Here is a 19,492-nt window from a genome sequence, read left to right on the forward strand (position 1 = left end):
TCTTCTGAAAGGATTTGGATTTCTTGGAGCAAATGTGTTTTGCTGCCTTGTTTTCCCTGAGTTCTGCTCAACCTTTAGCTTAGAAATTTCAGCAGCCAATGACTCTATCATCTTGGTCATTTTATCTAATTTAGGCTCTGAAGATGATGTAGAAGAAGTAGAAGCCTGACCTCTCTGCCTCCTTCTGTCAGCTTGACCTTTTAGTTTCTCTGCAACCATGATATTAGATTCTACTTCTAAGGCTGCATCCTGCATATCAGCTAGAGTGGCACATCTCATTTCTCTCAATAACAGGTAGAAATCAAAGTCAAAAGCATTGGCATAGGTGAGTTTGGCAGAGGTAGGAGTAGGCTTTACCTCAGCTGGTATTTTACTATACATTCGATTAAATCTTTTATTGAAATCAGGCAAAGATTCACCATTTCCCTCTTCAGGTTACCAAACTCAATATGGTAATACAACAAGTCTTTCTTCTCTCCCAGTGCTTCAAAAATGCATCATCTAATGCTTCAATATCAGTGATAGATCTCTGGGGTAATTCTCTAAACCACTTCCTAGCCTCTCCATCAAGGCTCTGAACAAAAACTCTCATCCACACATCATTTTCACTTATATCTAAATTATGAGCATAACTGTAAAAAGCTTCAAGGTGTTCTTCTGCTATTACTCCCTCTGTGCCAGTGAATTTAGGCATATATTTTTGATATTCTCCCACAGGCATAGGATTTAAAGGAACTAGTAAGACTAAAGGTCCATATCTAGCAGCAACGATTCTTTCTATCTTCGTAGGTGCTTGTTGTCCTGCCATGATTGGGGTTTGTGGAAGAACACTAGCAGATTGAATAGCAGGAAGTAATGTGATGGATGGCAGAGACAAATGGATGTTTTGGACTGAATGAGAAGCTTTCTTTGGACTGAGATTCAAAGGGGAACTAACTGCACAAGGGGCTGAACTAATATCTGAATGAATTTCCTTATTAACATTGTTGATTTCTAAATCTTCAAAATGTACATCTTCAGCTACAACTTTATCTTTCAGAAATGAATGAGATCTTTTAGGCTTACCTGATCCTGATGCCCCTTTCTGTGAAGATTTCTTCGATTTGACAGTCCTCTCAGGGCCAGGCAATGATTCAGCTGGATATTTTTGAGGATTTCTTCGAGTGTGTCTCACAAACTGAGCCAAAACTTCGATGTGGAGTCGCCAGATAGATGATTACAACCAGAAACTATGTTCAAACCTTGTCTATCATCAAAGCTTGAAGCTGTGTCGTTCTCCCAAGGAAGCCGAGCTTCAATTCTCCTCTCCCCGAAAACATCGCCAATTAATGTTATCACCCCAAGAAACTCTCCTAGGTTGTATATCAGAGATGCTCGGGAACATTAAAAACTCAACAAAAATGTTGGAAAATGGTGGATGAATGAAAGAAATGCTTATTCAAGCCAGATAACCACTTCTACTATGCTTAACCCCAGACATGGGTGAACACCCCCAAACTACAAGGCTTTAGACCACCAATTACTCACAGTTTAAGGAAAATGTGATGATGGAGAACACTGATCACACCAACAGATTCACAGGACCTTGTGATGGCCAGTTGCAACCAGTAAAGAGGTCTGTAATTCTATTTCCTAATGCACAGATAGGATGACAGCTCTCTGGCATTAAAACAGCAAAAACCTGCATACAAATTCAATAATACCAACTAGATTCTAACACTAAGGTGGGATGACAACCCCTCCAATGCTAAACATCAACAGCACATGAATAAATGCATGACAGGCACAACCTGGAACATAGAAGAAGTGAAAAATGATCAATTGATAGAAAAAGAAGCTTGTATTAGTTGGAAATGAAAACCAGAAGCTGCAGGTCTCACAATAGTTACAGTCTCCAGAAGTTGAAGCTTACAACAAAATAACACTCATCCACCTCCTTACCTCTTGCTTTTTGAAATATATAGAGTTTTTTCACAAAAAACTCTGCAGACCCATGCGTGGAGGGGTCATAATTAACCACCAACTGCATTTAAAATCAGATATGGGCTTCTGATACAATTTGATTGCTTTAAAGGATCAATTTGACATTTGCAGGTACTTTGTTGTCCTTCCTGAATAGGTGAAGTATTATCTGAATGAATTTCCATAACCGCTGCAGTCATTGAGCTGAAAATGATCGTCCTTCTCGTCCTTGACCGTGCTGTTCTTTAAATGTGGTAGTTGAGGAATTCATGTGCAGATTGCCGGATCATCTCTTCCTTCTTCGCGCGCACAAAACAGGACAAAAACACCGAAACCGCATGGCAAATGAACAAGGGCCTGAGAGTGAGTATTAGCCGCCGGATCTGGAAATTTGGACGGTGGAGATTGGATCTAGGGGGCTATAGGTCGTAAACGAGAATGGATGAACCAGAGCCGTCGGATCGCGGGCAGGCAGATCCGACAGTGATCGCAAGTGGAAGGAGCGCACAAGTTAACGAGCGAGGGATGTGGCGGGAAGGTAGTAAGCGGTTTCCCTGCACCACCTACGGCAAAAGGTGGTTTACGTACAAGGCGGGTGCGATGCAATGAAACAACGACACGTGGCTGATAGGATGGCGGGGAAAACCACTTTCCCGCGGGTTAACAGATGTGTGGTTTCACGGAGCGAGGGTTGCGTACATCGTTGGATCTTCGCGGGATGATTAGACGGCTGAGGATTAATGCGCATATATGTTGGATGATGTGACAGGTGAAAAGACCCCGCGGGTTTATGAATATGGTCATGTGGGTTATAAGTGTTAAGACTTAAGCACTTGGGGACTAAATGCAGAATGGGTTTATACGAGGTTTAAATAGGTTATCAGGGTTTATAAGGTTTTTAAACATAAACGCCCGGGAGCTAGGTAAACAAGGGTTTTATGCAAAGTGGGTGTAAAACATGGATAAAAGGGGTTTAAAGAGCATAAGGAGGATTTAAGGGGAAGGAGGAAACAAAGGTGTGGGGAGTTATAAGGGCATAATGAAAATGAAGGAGGAAGGATCCAATAGACAGTTGCAAACCCTTTGCAACCCAAACCAGCACTGCCTGACCTGATTTTATCCATCAAATGATGCAAACTGTAGCAGAGCTAACATGCTCAACTTCCTTTCCAAAATAATACCATATAACTTGGCTAGGAGAGGGTTGATCATAATTGTCCGATAATTAGAGGGGCTATTTGTATCCCCACTTTTCAAAATAGGGATAATGAGGCTTTGAGTCCATGGTTTAGGGAACCCTTGCTTGACCGCATGATTGAAAAGCTTGTGAATGTGGGAGATGAGGACAGGACCTCCAATTTTTAAGATTTCCGCCTGCTAACCTTCAATGTCCTTAGCTTTCCCATTAGCCAAGCGATTAACCCCAAAATCAATATCTTCTAATGTCTTCTAATCACATTAAAATTAAATATAATAATAAAAATTATTACAATAAAAAATTATTGTAGCAAGAAAAATGATTTATCAACAATTGTAACATGAAGAGTGCTTTACTAATGTACACATTTATCTAATTAACCATGTATAAAAAGGTTATGAGTCAACTTTAACTTGATTAACCGTGTATAAAAAGGTTATGAGTCAACATTAACTTGAGAAAAAAAAAGAATTACACATATTATTGTAAAATGGACCATTTTGTTAAATAAAATTTACTTATATATTAATTTCCCCATCTAATTAGAATATAAACTTATTAGAATTGAAATAATTCCAAATCCCTAGGAAATTGGTGGGCGGGAAACCATGTGGCACAAATCTAATTTAATTTGAGAAAAAAAGGAATTACACATTTTATTGTAAAATGGACCATTTTATTAAACAAAATTTGTTTATATATTAACTTCCTCATCTAATTAAAATATTAACTTATTAGAATTGAAATAACCTCAAACCCCTAGGAAATCGGTGGGTAGAGAGATCTTTTAAATTGATTAAAATCCAATGCAATTTAACAAATTTTGTAACACAAAACAACCATTGATAAACATTAAGACTAAGCATTATACTTCCAAATGCGGTATGTGATGCATCATCATAAGACTTCTTTGGTCACCCATGAGTAAAGACAATAAAGTTTCTCACAAGGAAATAGGTAGTACAAGGGACTACATTATCACGCATTCTTTGGATTTTGATAACAGGTGTACCTCGAATACTTTATGATTCGTGTGGGAAAAAACAATAATTGAATTTTGAGAGAGGAAGATATTAAGACTAATCATAAGCCGAGCATATTTCTTTGAGAATCAATCTAGGTCGTTAATTAAAAAAATAAAAATAAAAAATCAATAGATCTTCATCCACCTTATCTTGAAATAAGAAACCTTTCTACTAAAGAGAGTTTAAAATATTCATATATATATAATTTAAAATAAATAATATCTAAAATATTCTTATATGTAAGGAGAGTAAAAAATATTCAATTGGTAGAGAAATTAAAGTCATTTTGTTTAATGAATAGGCATACTTTACATGCATTTAAGTACTAGCAAAATCATTTTAATATTATGGGGATATGATGAGCAAATAAATCAAAGTTGATTTTTTTTTTAAAATATAGAGAATATCTAAATATTTTTTAGTAAAATTATTATTTTTGTTTTTATTTTTATTTTTTTACTATGGTGAATTGGTAATTTTTTGTCCACTGAGATACTGATTGGGGTTATTGTTAAAGCATCTTTAGATAGTAAGTCATTGATTCTATTCTCCACTTTATTTTAGCATTATTTTTGGACATAACGATAATGTAACCTCATCATTATTTTAATATGAACATTTTGATATATGAGGATTTTATTATGAAGGAGAGGGAGATCTTAATACAAGGATGAGGTTTTTAATGTATGAAAGATAGGAAAGAGGATGGACATCATAATATGAGAGAGTATAAGAATGAAAAAGAGAATAAAGTGAGAGGAGGAAAAGTAAGTTTTATATACCTAATTCATTAATTTTATGTATATTAATTTCATGTATACATTGAGTGCTATGTAATTTATTTAATGCTTATTTATATTTAATATGAAATTGATTTATAATATTTAAAAATTATTAATAATTTTTTTTGATAATTACTAAAATGTTTAATAAAATATTATAATATTATTTATAAATACACTATTTTTATTATACTGGTAGAGTAAATTGTAATGAATTTAGATCAAAATTCTTTGGCATTTAATTAATTTGCTAATTTTTATAAACCATTTCTAATGGTAAAATTAAATATTAAACTTATTTTTTAGAAATTGAAAATTATTTTTTCAATTTTTAAAATTTGAATTTCTATTTTTTGATTTGTGGATGAGTAATTTTATGTGATTTAAAATCAATTTTTCAAATTAAAATTTGTTTTAAAAAATAAGAAAATAAAAATAAAAACCTCTAATCACCAAGTGTGTTGTCATAAATTATCCAATTTTTTTTTTCAAAATATATGAATTTTTGCATAATTAATATTTTTTTCAAAAAAATCAATATGAATTTTTCTATCATTAATATTTTCTTTCTATTCATTATCCTACTTATTTTTAACCATAAATATTTATTAACCTATAATCATTCCTTGTTTGCTTTCTATAAGCATTTCATGCTTGTTTTCTATTAATTGTTGTATTTCCCAGACCTGACTTCCTTGCTCTTCCTCGGCCTGAACTGTTGGTTTCCTGATCTGCATTGAGGCCTTCTGAGATTCTTCTATTTGGAGAATACATGCTCCAAAATCAGTGTCTACTACATAAATTGGATGATTTGTAGGATTCTTCTCATCACTAATAATGTATGCCAACTGTGCTTCTCTGTACAATCTCCTACTTTCTCCTCCAAAAACTGGGATTGTGGCATAAGATAGATCATTCTGTAATGTCCCACATAGTCTCTTAATCCACCCTTTGGACAACAACATACCAAACTTAGGAGGGACATTTGCTACCACAATATCCATCATCATACTCTTCATGGGCAGCTGAGTTAAGGTAATAGCAAGATCTTTAATCAATCCAAGACATTTCACCTTCCTTGAATCAAAAGAAAATAAATCATGATAGGTTCTAGTGATATCAAGGCCTAACTCTTCCATGACAGCTTTAGGCATTAAATTGTGGCTGGCCCCTGTGTCTAGCAGGAAATTGTGGAGGATTTTTTCATGAATGGTCAATGAGACATAAAAAGATGGAGAATTATTATCAGCAGGTTCAATCATAGGGCTGAGCACAATGGTAGGCTTGTCATCTTGCAAATTAACAGAGTCAGTGGAGGTTTGTTTGGTTTCTAGCTCAAGGGCTTCAAGGATAGGCTTCCTAAATACTTCACTCTTCACCAACTCAACCAGAGGCACAGATATTTTCAATTTCTGAACTTTTGACTCAAAGCTGAAAGAAGAAGATGATTTATCAGAACTTTTTACCTCTTGAACTGGAGCTTTGAGGATGACTGGATCAGCTGCTGGTCTTCTCTGCTTGATATTCTGTGGTTCTGTTTGGACAACAGCTTTTTGTACAGGATTCTCTTTGACAATTTTTTCATTGGACCTCAGATTATATCTCTGTTGCTGTTCAGTTTACAGGACAACTTCTGTATCCCATTCTTGACTGTTTTTTTCTTGCAGTAATGATTCTTCATAAGCAACCAAAGTCAAAAATGCAGCACTGCCTTTGTCTTCCATGCAATGAATTTCATCCCCATGTTCTTCAAATTGTTCCTCCTCCATGACTACATTTTGGAAAGGAGCTTTAACTTTCTGATCTTCTTTTGATTCTTCACCCCTCTGCATAATTTGTAACTGCTCATTTTCTCTTCTGAAAGGATTTGGACTTCTTGGAGCAAATGTGTTTTGCTGCCTTGTTTTCCCCGAGTTCTGCTCAGTCTTTAGCTTAGAAATTTCAGCAGCCAATGACTCTATCATCTTGGTCATTTTATCTAATTTAGGCTCTGAAGATGATGTAGAAGAAGTAGAAGCCTGACCTCTCTGCCTCCTTCTATCAGCTTGACCTTTTAGTTTCTCTGCAGCCATGATATTAGATTCTACTTCTAAGGCTGCATCCTGCATATCAGCTAGAGTGGCACATCTCATTTCTCTCAATAACAGGTAGAAATCAGAGTCAAAAGCATTGGCATAAGTGAGTTTGGCATATGTAGGAGTAGGCTTTACCTCATATGGTATTTTACTATACATTCGATTAAATCTTTTATTGAAATAAGGTAAAGATTCACCATTTTCCCTCTTCAGGTTACCAAACTCAATATGGTAATACAACAAGTCTTTCTTCTCTCCCAGTGCTTCAAAAATGCATCATCTAATGCTTTAATATCAGTGATAGATCTCTGGGGTAATTCTCTAAACCACTTCCTAGCCTCTCCATCAAGGCTCTGGACAAAAACTCTCATCCACACATCATTTTCACTTATATCTAAATTATGAGCATAACTGTAAAAAGCTTCAAGGTGTTCTTCTGCTATTACTCCTTCTGTGCCAGTGAATTTAGGCATATATTTTTGATATTCTCCCACAGGCATAGGATTTAAAGGAACAGGTAAGACTAAAGGTCCATATCTAGCAGCAACAATTCTTTCTATCTTCGTAGGTGCTTGTTGTCCTGCCATGATTGGGGTTTGTGGAAGAACACTAGCAGATTGAATAACAGGAAGTAATGTGATGGATGGCAGAGACAAATGGATGTTTTGGACTGAAAGAGAAGCTTTCTTTGGACTGAGATTCAAAGGGGAACTAACTGCACAAGGGGCTGAACTAATATCTGAACGAATTTCCTTATTAACAGTGTTGATTTCTAAATCTTCAAACTGTACATCTTCAGCTACAACTTTATCTTTCAAAGATGAATGAGATCTTTTAGGCTTACCTGATCCTGATGCCCCTTTCTGTGAAGATTTCTTCGATTTGACAGTCCTCTCAGGGCCAGGCAATGATTCAGCTGGATATTTCTGAGGTTTTCTTCGAGTGTGTCTCACAAACTGAGCCAAAACTTCGATGTGGAGTCGCCAGATAGATGATTACAACCAGAAACTGTGTTCAAACCTTGTCTATCATCAAAGTTTGAAGCTGTGTCGTTCTCCCAAGGAAGCCGAGCTTCAATTCTCCTCTCCCCGGAAACATCACCAATTATTGTTATCACCCCAAGAAACTCTCCTAGGTTGTATATCAGAGATGCTCAGGAACATTACAAACTCAACAAAAATGTTGGAAAGTGGTGGATGAATGAAAGAAATGCTGCTTATTCGAGCCAGATAACCACTTCTACTATGCTTAACCCCAGACATGGGTGAACACCCCCAAACTACAAGGCTTTAGACCACCAATTACTCACAGTTTAAGGAAAATGTGATGATGGAGAACACTGATCACACCAACAGATTCACAGGACCCTGTGATGGCCAGTTGCAACTAGTAAAGAGGTCTGTAATTCTATTTCCTAATGCACAGATAGGATGACAGCTCTCTGGCATTAAAACAACAAAAACCTGCATACAAATTCAATAATACCAACTAGATTCTAACACTGAGGTGGGATGACAACCCCTCCAATGCTAAACATCAACAACACATGAATAAATGCATGACAGGCACAACCTGGAACATAGAAGAAGTGAAAAATGAGCAATTGACAGCAAAAGAAGCTTGTATTAGTTGGAAATGAAGACCAGAAGCTGCAGGTCTCACAGTAGTTACAGTCTCCAGAAGTTGAAGCTTACAACAAAATAACACTCATCCACCTCATTACCTCTTGCTTTTTGAAATATATAGAGTTTTTTCACAAAAAACTCTGCAGACCCATGCGTGGAGGAGTCATATTTAACCACCAATCGCATTTACAATCAGATATGGGCTTCTGATACAATTTGATTGCTTTAATGGATCAATTTGACATTTGCAGGTACTTTGTTGTCCTTCCTGAACAGGTGAAGTATTATCTGAATGAATTTCCATAACTGCTGCAGTCATTGAGCTGAAAATGATCGTCCTTCTCGTCCTTGACCGTGCTGTTCTTTAAATGTGGTAGCTGAGGAATTCATGTGCAGATTTCCGGATCATCTCTTCCTTCTTCGCACACACAAAATAGGCCAAAAACACCGAAACCGCATGGCAAATGAACAAGGGCCTGAGAGTGAGTATTAGCCATCGGATCTGGAAATTTAGACGACGGAGATTGGATCTAGGGGGCTATAGGTCGTAAACGAGAATGGATGAACCAGAGCCGTCGGATCGCGGGCGGGCAGATCCGACAGTGATCGCAAGTGGAAGGAGCGCACAAGTTAACGAGCGGGGGATGGGGCGGGAAGGTAGTAAGTGGTTTCCTTGCACCACCTACGGCAAAAGGTGGTTTACGTACAGGGCGGGTGCGATGCAATGAAACAACGACACGTGGCTGATAGGATGGCGGGGAAAACCACTTTCCCGCGGGTTAACAGACGTGTGGTTTCACGGAGCGAGGGTTGCGTACACCGTTGGATCTTCGCGGGATGATCAGACGGCTGAGGATTAATGCGCATATATGTTGGATGATGTGACAGGTGAAAAGACCCCGCGGGTTTATGAATATGGTCATGTGGGTTATAAGTGTTAAGACTTAAGCGCTTGGGGACTAAATGCAGAATGGGTTTATACAAGGTTTAAACAGGTTATTAGGGTTTATAAGGTTTTAAAACATAAACGTCTGGGAGCTAGGTAAACAAGGGTTTTATGCAAAGTGGGTGTAAAACATGGATAAAAGGGGTTTAAAGAGCATAAGGAGGATTTAAGGGGAAGGAGGAAACGGAGGTGTGGGGAGTTATAAGGGCATAATGAAAATGAAGGAGGAAGGATCCAATAGACAGCTGCAAACCCTTTGCAACCCAAACCAACACTGCCTGACCTGATTTTATCTATCAAATGATGCAAACTATAGCAGAGCTAACATGCTCAACTTCCTTTCCAAAATAATACCATATAACTTGGCTAGGAGAGGGTTGATCATAATTGTCCGATAATTAGAGGGGCTATTTGTATCCCCAATTTTAAAAATAGGGATAATGAGGCTTTGAGTCCATGGTTTAGGGAACCCTTGCTTGACCGCTTGATTGAAAAGCTTGTGAATGTGGGGGATGAGGACATGACCTCCAATTTTTAAGATTTCTGCCTGCTAACCTTCAATGTCCTTAGCTTTCCCATTAGCGAAGCGATTAACCCCAAAATCAATGTCTTCTAATCACATTAAAATTAAATATAATAATAAAAATTATTACAATAAAAAATTATTGTAACAAGAAAAATGATTTATCAACAATTGTAACATGAAGAGTGCTTTACTAATGTACACATTTATCTAATTAACCATGTATAAAAAGGTTATGAGTAAACTTTAACTTGATTAACCGTGTATAAAAAGGTTATGAGTCAACATTAACTTGAGAAAAAAAAAGAATTACACATATTATTGTAAAATGGACCATTTTGTTAAATAAAATTTACTTATATATTAATTTCCCCATCTAATTAGAATATGAATTTATTAGAATTGAAATAATTTCAAATCCCTAGGAAATTGGTGGGCGGGAAACCATGTGACACAAATCTAATTTAATTTGAGAAAAAAAGGAATTACACATTTTATTGTAAAATGGACCATTTTATTAAATAAAATTTGTTTATATATTAACTTCCTCATCTAATTAAAATATTAACTTATTAGAATTGAAATAACCTCAAACCCCTAGGAAATCCGTGGGTAGAGAGATCTTTTAAATTGATTAAAATCCAATGCAATTTAACAAATTCTGTAACACAAAACAACCATTGATAAACATTAAGACTAAGCATTATACTTCCAAATGCGGTATGTGATGCATCATCATAAGACTTCTTTGGTCACCCATGAGTAAAGACAATAAAGTTTCTCACAAGGAAATAGGTAGTACAAGGGACTACATTATCCCGCATTCTTTGGATTTTGATAACAGGTGTACCTCGAATACTTTATGATTCGTGTGGGAAAAAACAATAATTGAATTTTGAGAGAGGAAGATGTTAAGACTAAGCATAAGCTGAGCATATTTCTTTGAGAATCAATCTAGGTCGTTAATTAAAAAAATAAAAATTAAAAATCAATAGATCTTCATCCACCTTATCTTGAAATAAGAAACCTTTCTACTAAAGAGAGTTTAAAATATTCATATATATATAATTTAAAATAAATAATATCTAAAATATTCTTATATGTAAGGAGAGTAAAAAATATTCAATTGGTAGAGAAATTAAAGTCATTTTGTTTAATGAATAGGCATACTTTACATGCATTTAAGTACTAGCAAAATCATTTTAATATTATGGGGATATGATGAGCAAATAAATTAAAGTTGATTTTTTTTTTTAAATATAGAGAATATCTAAATATTTTTTAGTAAAATTATTATTTTTGTTTTTATTTTTATTTTTTTACTATGGTGAATTGGTAATTTTTTGTTCACTGAGATAGTGATTAAGGTTATTGTTAAAGCATCCTTAGATAGTAAGTCATTGATTCTATTCTCCACTTTATTTTAGCATTATTCTCGGACATAACGATAATGTAACCTCATCATTATTTTAATATGAACATTTTGATATATGAGGATTTTAATATGAAGGAGAGGGAGATCTTAATACAAGGATGAGGTTTTTAATGTATGAAAGATAAGAAAGAGGATGGACATCATAATATGAGAGAGTATAAGAATGAAAAAGAGAATAAAGTGAGAGGAGGAAAAGTGAGTTTTATATACCTAATTCATTAATTTTATGTATATTAATTTCATGTATACATTGAGTGCTATGTAATTTATTTAATGCTTATTTATATTTAATATGAAATTGATTTATAATATTTAAAAATTATTAATATTTTTTTTTGATAATTACTAAAATGTTTAATAAAATATTATAATATTATTTATAAATACACTATTTTTATTATACTCGTAGAGTAAATTGTAATGAAGTTAGATCAAAATGCTTTCATTCCTAATTAATTTGCTAATTTTTATAAACCATTTTTAATGGTAAAATTAAATATTAAACTTATTTTTTAGAAATTGAAAATTATTTTTTCAATTTTTAAAATTTGAATTTCTATTTTTTGATTCATGGATAAGTAATTTTATGTGATTTAAAATCAATTTTTCAAATTAAAATTTGTTTAAAAAAATAAGAAAATAAAAATAAAAACCTCTAATCACCAAGTATGTTGTCATAAATTATCTATTTTTTTTTCAAAATATATTAATTTTTGCATAATTAATATTTTTTTTCAAAAAAATCAATATGAATTTTTCTATCATTAATATTTTCTTTCTATTCATTATCATACTTATTTTTAACCATAAATATTTATTAACCTATAATCATTCCTTTTTTGCTTTCTATAAGCATTTCATGCTTGTTTTCTATTAATTGTTGTATTTTTTCTAATAACAATGTTTCTTCACATTTTTCCATTAATATTTTATTAATCATAATAATTTTTTGATAATTTAATCATTTAATTGTTGCCCACCATTTTTTTCATACAACTATAACTATATTATGATGTACCAATATAATTAGCAATTTCATTCTCGTCTACCAAGGTTATAGTGCTTAAATCATGCACTTAATATAACTAAGTAACAACATAACAACATTACATATTACATTACTTCAATATTCAAATCATTATCATCTATAAATACAATATTTCAATATCTACGAATTTAGGATGAATTCTTTTTCCTATATATAATTTTAAAAATATTTTAGTGAAGTGTTGTTAATCGTTAGCTAGATTGAGCATTTTCAGGTCCTTGTATTGATGATAATAAGCACTTCTATCACGTCCATATATAGATGTGTTGAAATGCATGGTAGTTCCAGCACTTTCATGAAGTCCCTCCATGTATTGATGCATTGAAATTTCAAGTAGGGAAGCAGTTTATGTTTGAGTGGATTGAATGAATGCAAGTGCACACTATCTGAGAAGTTGTAATGGTTTACAAATGCTTTATTGTAGGTTCAAAATGCCAGAAAAATCCATTCCCAACAACGCAGCTTATCAACTCATCAGTGATGAGTTGATGTTGGACAAAAACCCTAGGTTAAACCTCGCATCATTTGTCACAACATGGATGGAGCCTGAATGCGATAAGCTTATATTGGAGTCACTGAATAAAAACTACATAGACATGGATGAATACCCTGTCACGACTGAGTTACAGGTTTGGACTCTGAACTACTTGATTCTAATTTGCATCTTTAGGAATTATATTGGAATGATTAGTGCAGAAGGTGATCTTAGAAGTGCCTGACGATATTTGTGGATGATCTTCTGAATTATTACAGGATCGCTGTGTAAATATGATTGCACGGTTGTTCAACGCGCCTCATAAGGATGGTGAAAATGTAATAGGAGTTGGCACCGTTGGTTCTTCGGAAGCAATTATGCTGGCAGGGCTTGCATTCAAGAAGAAATGGCAGAACAGGCGCAAGGCAGAAGGAAAATCCTTTGACAAGCCCAATATTGTGACTGGAGCTAATGTCCAGGTAAATTATAAACTTCCCAAATGGGAATATTGGGAAGAGTAATAGTAATAATTGAGGATGCTTAAGTATTATATGTTTTTTTTTTAAGGAATTTGGCTATATAATGGTAAAATTTGGATATTTTATTGTTTAAAATGAGTTTTTATTGTATATTATGATATTTTGTTATTTAAAATGAGCTTTTGATTACATATATCGATTCACACTCTGAAAAACTTTTAGAGCACTGTGATTGTGAGATTTTACAATTCAAACTCGTGATTCCAACAAATTCTTATAAAATTTTGAGTAAATTTGATTTAAAAATAAAATGTATAACAAATAGACTACCGTGTAATAATTTATGTTCATATTTAATGATTCTAGAGTTTCCGAAAATAGTATCCTTTACTTCTTTCAGCTATAACATCATGTTTCTAGTACATGGCAAATTTATCATGGATTTGAACTTCAAAAAGAATGCAACAACTTTTCTTCACAACCATTTAATCTAAATCCATTTGACAATATTTTTAGTAATTTATAGCATGAACACAGATTTCGTAATCCAAATCTATTACACAAATTGACATAATCTCTTCTTCAAAACTAAAATAATCCTAATTACTAAATACTGTGTTCCTTTCTACAGATATTTACCTATGAATGGTAAGTGAGGTAATTCTTTGGATATAACTACCAGGGGCACCGTTACTTATGAGCCCCATTACGGCCTCATCCAGGATGACACAATAGGACACCTTACCAGTGCAACTGTCCGATGATCTCTGGCATATTCTCGCTGATTACTTTATAGGTGTGAATCATAAAAACTGAACCACTAAATACTTTATGGTTTGTTTTCACTGCGAGCGCTCTGTACATTTGGCTGCTGATTATTCTTTTTTAAGCCAATTCTTTGGCTATGGGTTGTACTAGGTACTTTTTCATCATAATTTATAACATGAACTCTTTGGCAGTCCCGTTAACGCCCTTGGTTACGCCATTTGTGCACATAAATGCAAGTATAAGTTACATGATTCTGCAGTTTAATTTACATTTTATAATGCATGTACATAAAAGTTCTGTTTTTTAACACTTGGAAAAAACCACTGACAAGATTAAGTGTATCCATAGTAATGGGTAGTTCAGTTAAGTGCCTTTCTAGGCTCTTGCTAGCTTGCAATAACGGACACAGGAGCAGATATAAGTTTGTTTATATATATATATTTCAATTAGGTTGCGTTTAAGTCAGGTATCTAGTGGATGTCAACATTTTCAAATTAGGATTGTGTAATGTTGTATCAGGTCAGGATGGTATCTAATGGATATTGTTACCAAGGTTGTGAGATGTTGTGTTTTGATATTTTGCGTTTAAGTCAGGTATCTAGTGGATGTCAACATTTTCAAATTAGGATTGTGTAATGTTGTATCAGGTCAGGATTGTATCTAATGGATATTGTTACCAAGGTTGTGAGATGTTGTGTTTTGATATTTTGTTTGATAGTTTTTATCTCTTTGATGTGGATCTCACTCTCAACCTATAGAGTCTCTCAATAAAATTTAAATCAATAAATTAATGGAAATTAAATCCCACATAAACCAACTACTTTACGCTTCATGAATTTGTTCTAAATAATTGATTAAAATTATAATACGAAAGTATAAATCTGTGTAGTGAAATATCAATGGAGGGCAATATAAGAAATATAATTGTCATAAAGCCGGTTTGCCTACCATATCTTCCCGGTCTTGTTCCTTTATCATTTTAAGGTACACTATACTGAATTTTAGATATAGTTTATCAGAATATATTAGTGAATTGGAACAATGATGACATTACAGATTTCATTTATTTGGTCGAAGTGGAATAGTTTATGCACACATCAAACTGGTTTTGTAATTTTTTCTTCTACTATTTTTATTCGTATTTCTTGTTTTCCAAGTCATGTTTTAGCTCGTTTATATGTTCCAATGCAATCATTTTTAATTTTTTTTTGAGTTTTGCTTTATTTGGCACTGAAGCTACCGGGTTTGGGCATATTTTTGTTGAGGGATCTACAGATCTAAACTTGTTTTATTTTTGTTCCTATTTCAGTTCTTATTTCAAACACTGATCATAAGATACAATGCACTTACCTAGTGGATTTTCTGTATTAGGCCTCCTTAGAAGTAGTTTGCTTCCTTTATTTCTTGAAGCAGAAATGAAAGTTCTGAATTTGACAAAAACTTTGCTTTTCAGGTCTGTTGGGAGAAATTTGGCCGCTATTTCGAAGTAGACCTCAAAGCTGTGAAATTGAGAGAGGACTACTATGTGATGGACCCTCACAAAGCAGTGGAAATGGTTGATGAAAATACCATATGTGTATGTGCTATATTAGGCTCTACATACAATGGCGAATTTGAAGATGTCAAACTGTTGAACGATCTTCTACTCTCGAAGAATCGTGAAACAGGGTAAGCATGCAACACAACGTTGAATATTCTTAGGTGCGCCATTGATGATTCAAATTAGAATATGCTGCAGGATTTATAGGAATTAAATGTATTGAATTGATTGACAAACTAAGACTGTGACACTGGAGAACAGTATCACCAAGGTCTCCACTATTCTATGGTATCATAGATTACTAATGCCCTGCTTTATAATGGATAGATGGGACACTGCCATTCATGTTGATGCAGCAAGTGGAGGATTTGTCGCACCTTTCATTTACCCTGAATTGGTATGGGATTTTAGATTGCCATTGGTGAGAAGTATCAACGTGAGTGGCCATAAATATGGTCTTGTATATGCTGGAATTGGTTGGCAAATATGGCGCAGCAAGCAGGATTTGCCAGAGGAGCTTGTGTTTCACATTAATTATCTTGGAGCTGATCAACCTACTTTCACTCTGAACTTTTCAAGAGGTATTCTTTTTTGGTATTCACGCTTTTGTGATCCATAATGAATTAAGCAAAGTCTTTCCGTAGAAATCACATAAGAGAAATTTTTGGCCAACACATTTGGAACCAACAAGGGTGGTCTACTTTTTTACCAGAGACAAGTAACATACAAATAGAAGTAATAAAGAAATTCAAAATAGGTATCACTACCTCCTTAATGGACCTTAACTTCAAGAAGTAAGGCAAGTTCTTTCAATTACACTAAAAGATCAGTTGGGCCAAACTCCTGTTCAGGGCTGTGTTGTTATTGCATTCTAGAAACAACTTACTTTGGAGTTTTTCTTCTTCAATTGAAATTGTTGCTGTTCTATGTTATATAGTTAGGCAAGATCACCACACATTTTGAGTTGTTAGTTCTAATCTCAAGGATATCTGCAAGGAACCCAAGACTTGTCGGAGGATGAATCAATGCTGCTGTCGATTGGCTTATTGATCTATGCATTTTTTCCTATCTCTGAAATGGTCAGAATTATAATGATTCGTTCCCTGTTCAATTTTATATGTAGGTAGTGTATCTAGTTGAAAGCAAGGAGAAACATGCAACTAAGTGTTTGAGAAAAATTAATATTTCACAACAATCAGAATACTAAATCGACAGCCTTTTTTACTACTGAGGCAGCATCTCTAACAAGTCAGATGGTGGAAATAGTGCAGGCAATCATGGTGTGGGTGCATGTGCAATTTCTCTTATTGTTTTAAGACCTCGAAAGAATGGCGCCCTTGACCTCCATTACTAATCTTGTGGTTTTGCTGGTATGGAATTGATCTTTGGAACATAACTACTTCTTGACAGATGTAACAATGACTTCATGCAATTCCAATCGGTGACCTTGTTTTAGTCCCTGACCTCCAATATTAATCTTGTGGCTTATCTAGGATGGAATTGATCTTTGGAACATAAGTACTGTCTTGATAGACATGGAAAAATGACTTCATGGAAATCCGATAGGTGACCAAATTGCTCTGGAACTTTATTCTTGAATCATTTACATACTCCACATTTCTAAGTGGCTGGTTCAAGCCTCTGCAACCACGTTGGGAATCGGGTTCTCAACAAGTATTGAGTATTGTCTAAGCTCTGGGCTTCACCAGCCCCCTTTTCCAAACAAAAATCTACTTTACCATCCATTCTGCAGACATACGATGGCCTGGTACAGGTTGTATCCAATTTCCACATATTATTGAACCTTTGTGTTTGTGGCAGTTAATCCTTTATATGACTTTGAAAAAGTAGATGTCGGATTTATTTCAATTTCATGAATCTCAGTAGGTTCTCTTCACTACTGGACAAAGCCCTAGAAGTGAAATTGTGTGGAGTAATTGTGGGTTTAAGCATGTCTCTCAAAGCACACTGTTTTGAAAATGTAAATATGGAATTTATTTGATTCAATTTCATGAAACCCAGTATGTTCTCTTTTCTAGAAGTGAAATTGTGGGTTTAAGCATCTCTCAAAACAAACTGTTTTGGGATCTGGACTTTTATTGTTTTTTCCTTTTACTGGCATAAATCATAATCCTATGAACGCCCCATTATTTTTTGTTAACAATATATCTTATATTTGCATCATAATTTTTTGTTATATTTCGTTTCACTTCTAAGTTTGTCTTATATTTTGTTCCTGTTTAATGCAGGGGCCAGTCATATAATTGCACAGTATTACCAATTAATTCGTCTTGGATTTCAGGTGACCTGCTTAAATTCTCCGAACATTTGTTGATATGGCAAGCCTTACAGTATGAGTTTATAAGCCTTGAAATTTGATCGATCTGATTGTTGCTGTACAGGGTTGAACATTAGTTGATATGGCAAGCCTTACAATATGAGTTTATAATCATTGAAATTTGATCCATCTGATTATTGCTGTACAGGGATATAAAGAAATCATCAACAATTGTCGAGCAAATGCAGAGTTTCTTGCTTTGAAACTGAAGGACACAGGCAAGTTCAATATCTTGTCCAAGGATATAGGTGTTCCTCTTGTTGCATTCTCACTGAAAGATAAAAGCAAATATGATGAATACCAAGTGGCAGACCAGATGCAAAAACATGGGTGGATACTTCCTGCCTACACAATGGCACCAGATGCTCAGAATGTGTCGTTGCTTCGAGCAGTGATTAGAGAGGATTTCACCAGGACACTTGCTGAAAGGCTGGTGAACAATATTAAACAGGTTGTGGAGCATCTTGACTCTTCTACTTCGCATCCTATCAAAGAAGAAGTAACCCAAGAAAATGGCGGTGGGAAATTTATGCAGAAGGACGGAAATGACATAACCAAGGAGGACTTGCAACATGTATCAGTGTTTGATGAATTTCTCCATGCCTCAAATGTTTTCAAGGTCTGGAAGAAGCATGCTGTGGACAAGACAAATGGTGTTTGCTGATGCATGTCTGTTATCATCCATTATCATCACCACGATTAGGTCTGAGATTTGAATGTGTTGATTTTTGTCTCTTACACAAATGTAGATGCGTTTAATGTAATGTGTGATTCTTGTTTTAAATTTAAATAGAGAAAGAGGCATAGTCTATTTCTAATTTTTTGCCTGAATCCAGCAATACAATTTCCAGTCAGTTTGTGATTTAATTTGATCGAAATGATGACCGGAAAAGCCCTATTTTATTTATTAATTACACTGTGCGCGTGTTCACAAAAGAATCAAATCATATATATTTATAGAAAAAAATATATACATAGGCAGTCTGAACTGACTTTGCCCGAGATTGCTCTCCCCAAAGAGATTCCATTACTCCATTCAACAAAAATACCTCCAAAGAGAAACAGACATATCTGACTGACCAAAAATATGTACATAAGCAGTCGGTACTGACTTTGCCCTAGATTGCTCTCCTCAAAGAGATTCCATTTTGCATGAAAAAGGACTCCATTCAACAAAAATACCTCCAAAGAGAAACAGACATATCTGACTAACCAAAAATATATAAATAAGCAGTCTGAACTGACTTTGCCCGAGATTGCTTTCCTCAAAGAG

General features: G+C 34.5%; 1 protein-coding gene across 1 annotated transcript in view; it reads left to right on the forward strand.

Moving 5' to 3' along the window:
* The window catches only part of LOC149139894 (glutamate decarboxylase 1-like), a 31,047-nt gene extending 12,010 nt beyond the window's left edge, over positions 1-19,037 (forward strand). The window contains exons 2-7 of the mRNA XM_089446459.1: positions 13,044-13,248; positions 13,373-13,573; positions 15,795-16,009; positions 16,209-16,462; positions 18,131-18,183; positions 18,368-19,037. Of these exons, the coding sequence (XP_089302585.1) occupies positions 13,044-13,248; positions 13,373-13,573; positions 15,795-16,009; positions 16,209-16,462; positions 18,131-18,183; positions 18,368-18,883 (1,444 nt within the window). The 3' untranslated portion in view covers positions 18,884-19,037. The remainder of the gene's footprint in view (positions 1-13,043; positions 13,249-13,372; positions 13,574-15,794; positions 16,010-16,208; positions 16,463-18,130; positions 18,184-18,367) is intronic.
* Positions 19,038-19,492: the final 455 nt, after the last annotated feature.

Source organism: Pinus tabuliformis, chromosome X (genome assembly GCF_031772625.1).
Source record: "Pinus tabuliformis cultivar Carrire ecotype Pingquan chromosome X, CPIR1, whole genome shotgun sequence".
NCBI lineage: Eukaryota > Viridiplantae > Streptophyta > Pinopsida > Pinales > Pinaceae > Pinus > Pinus tabuliformis.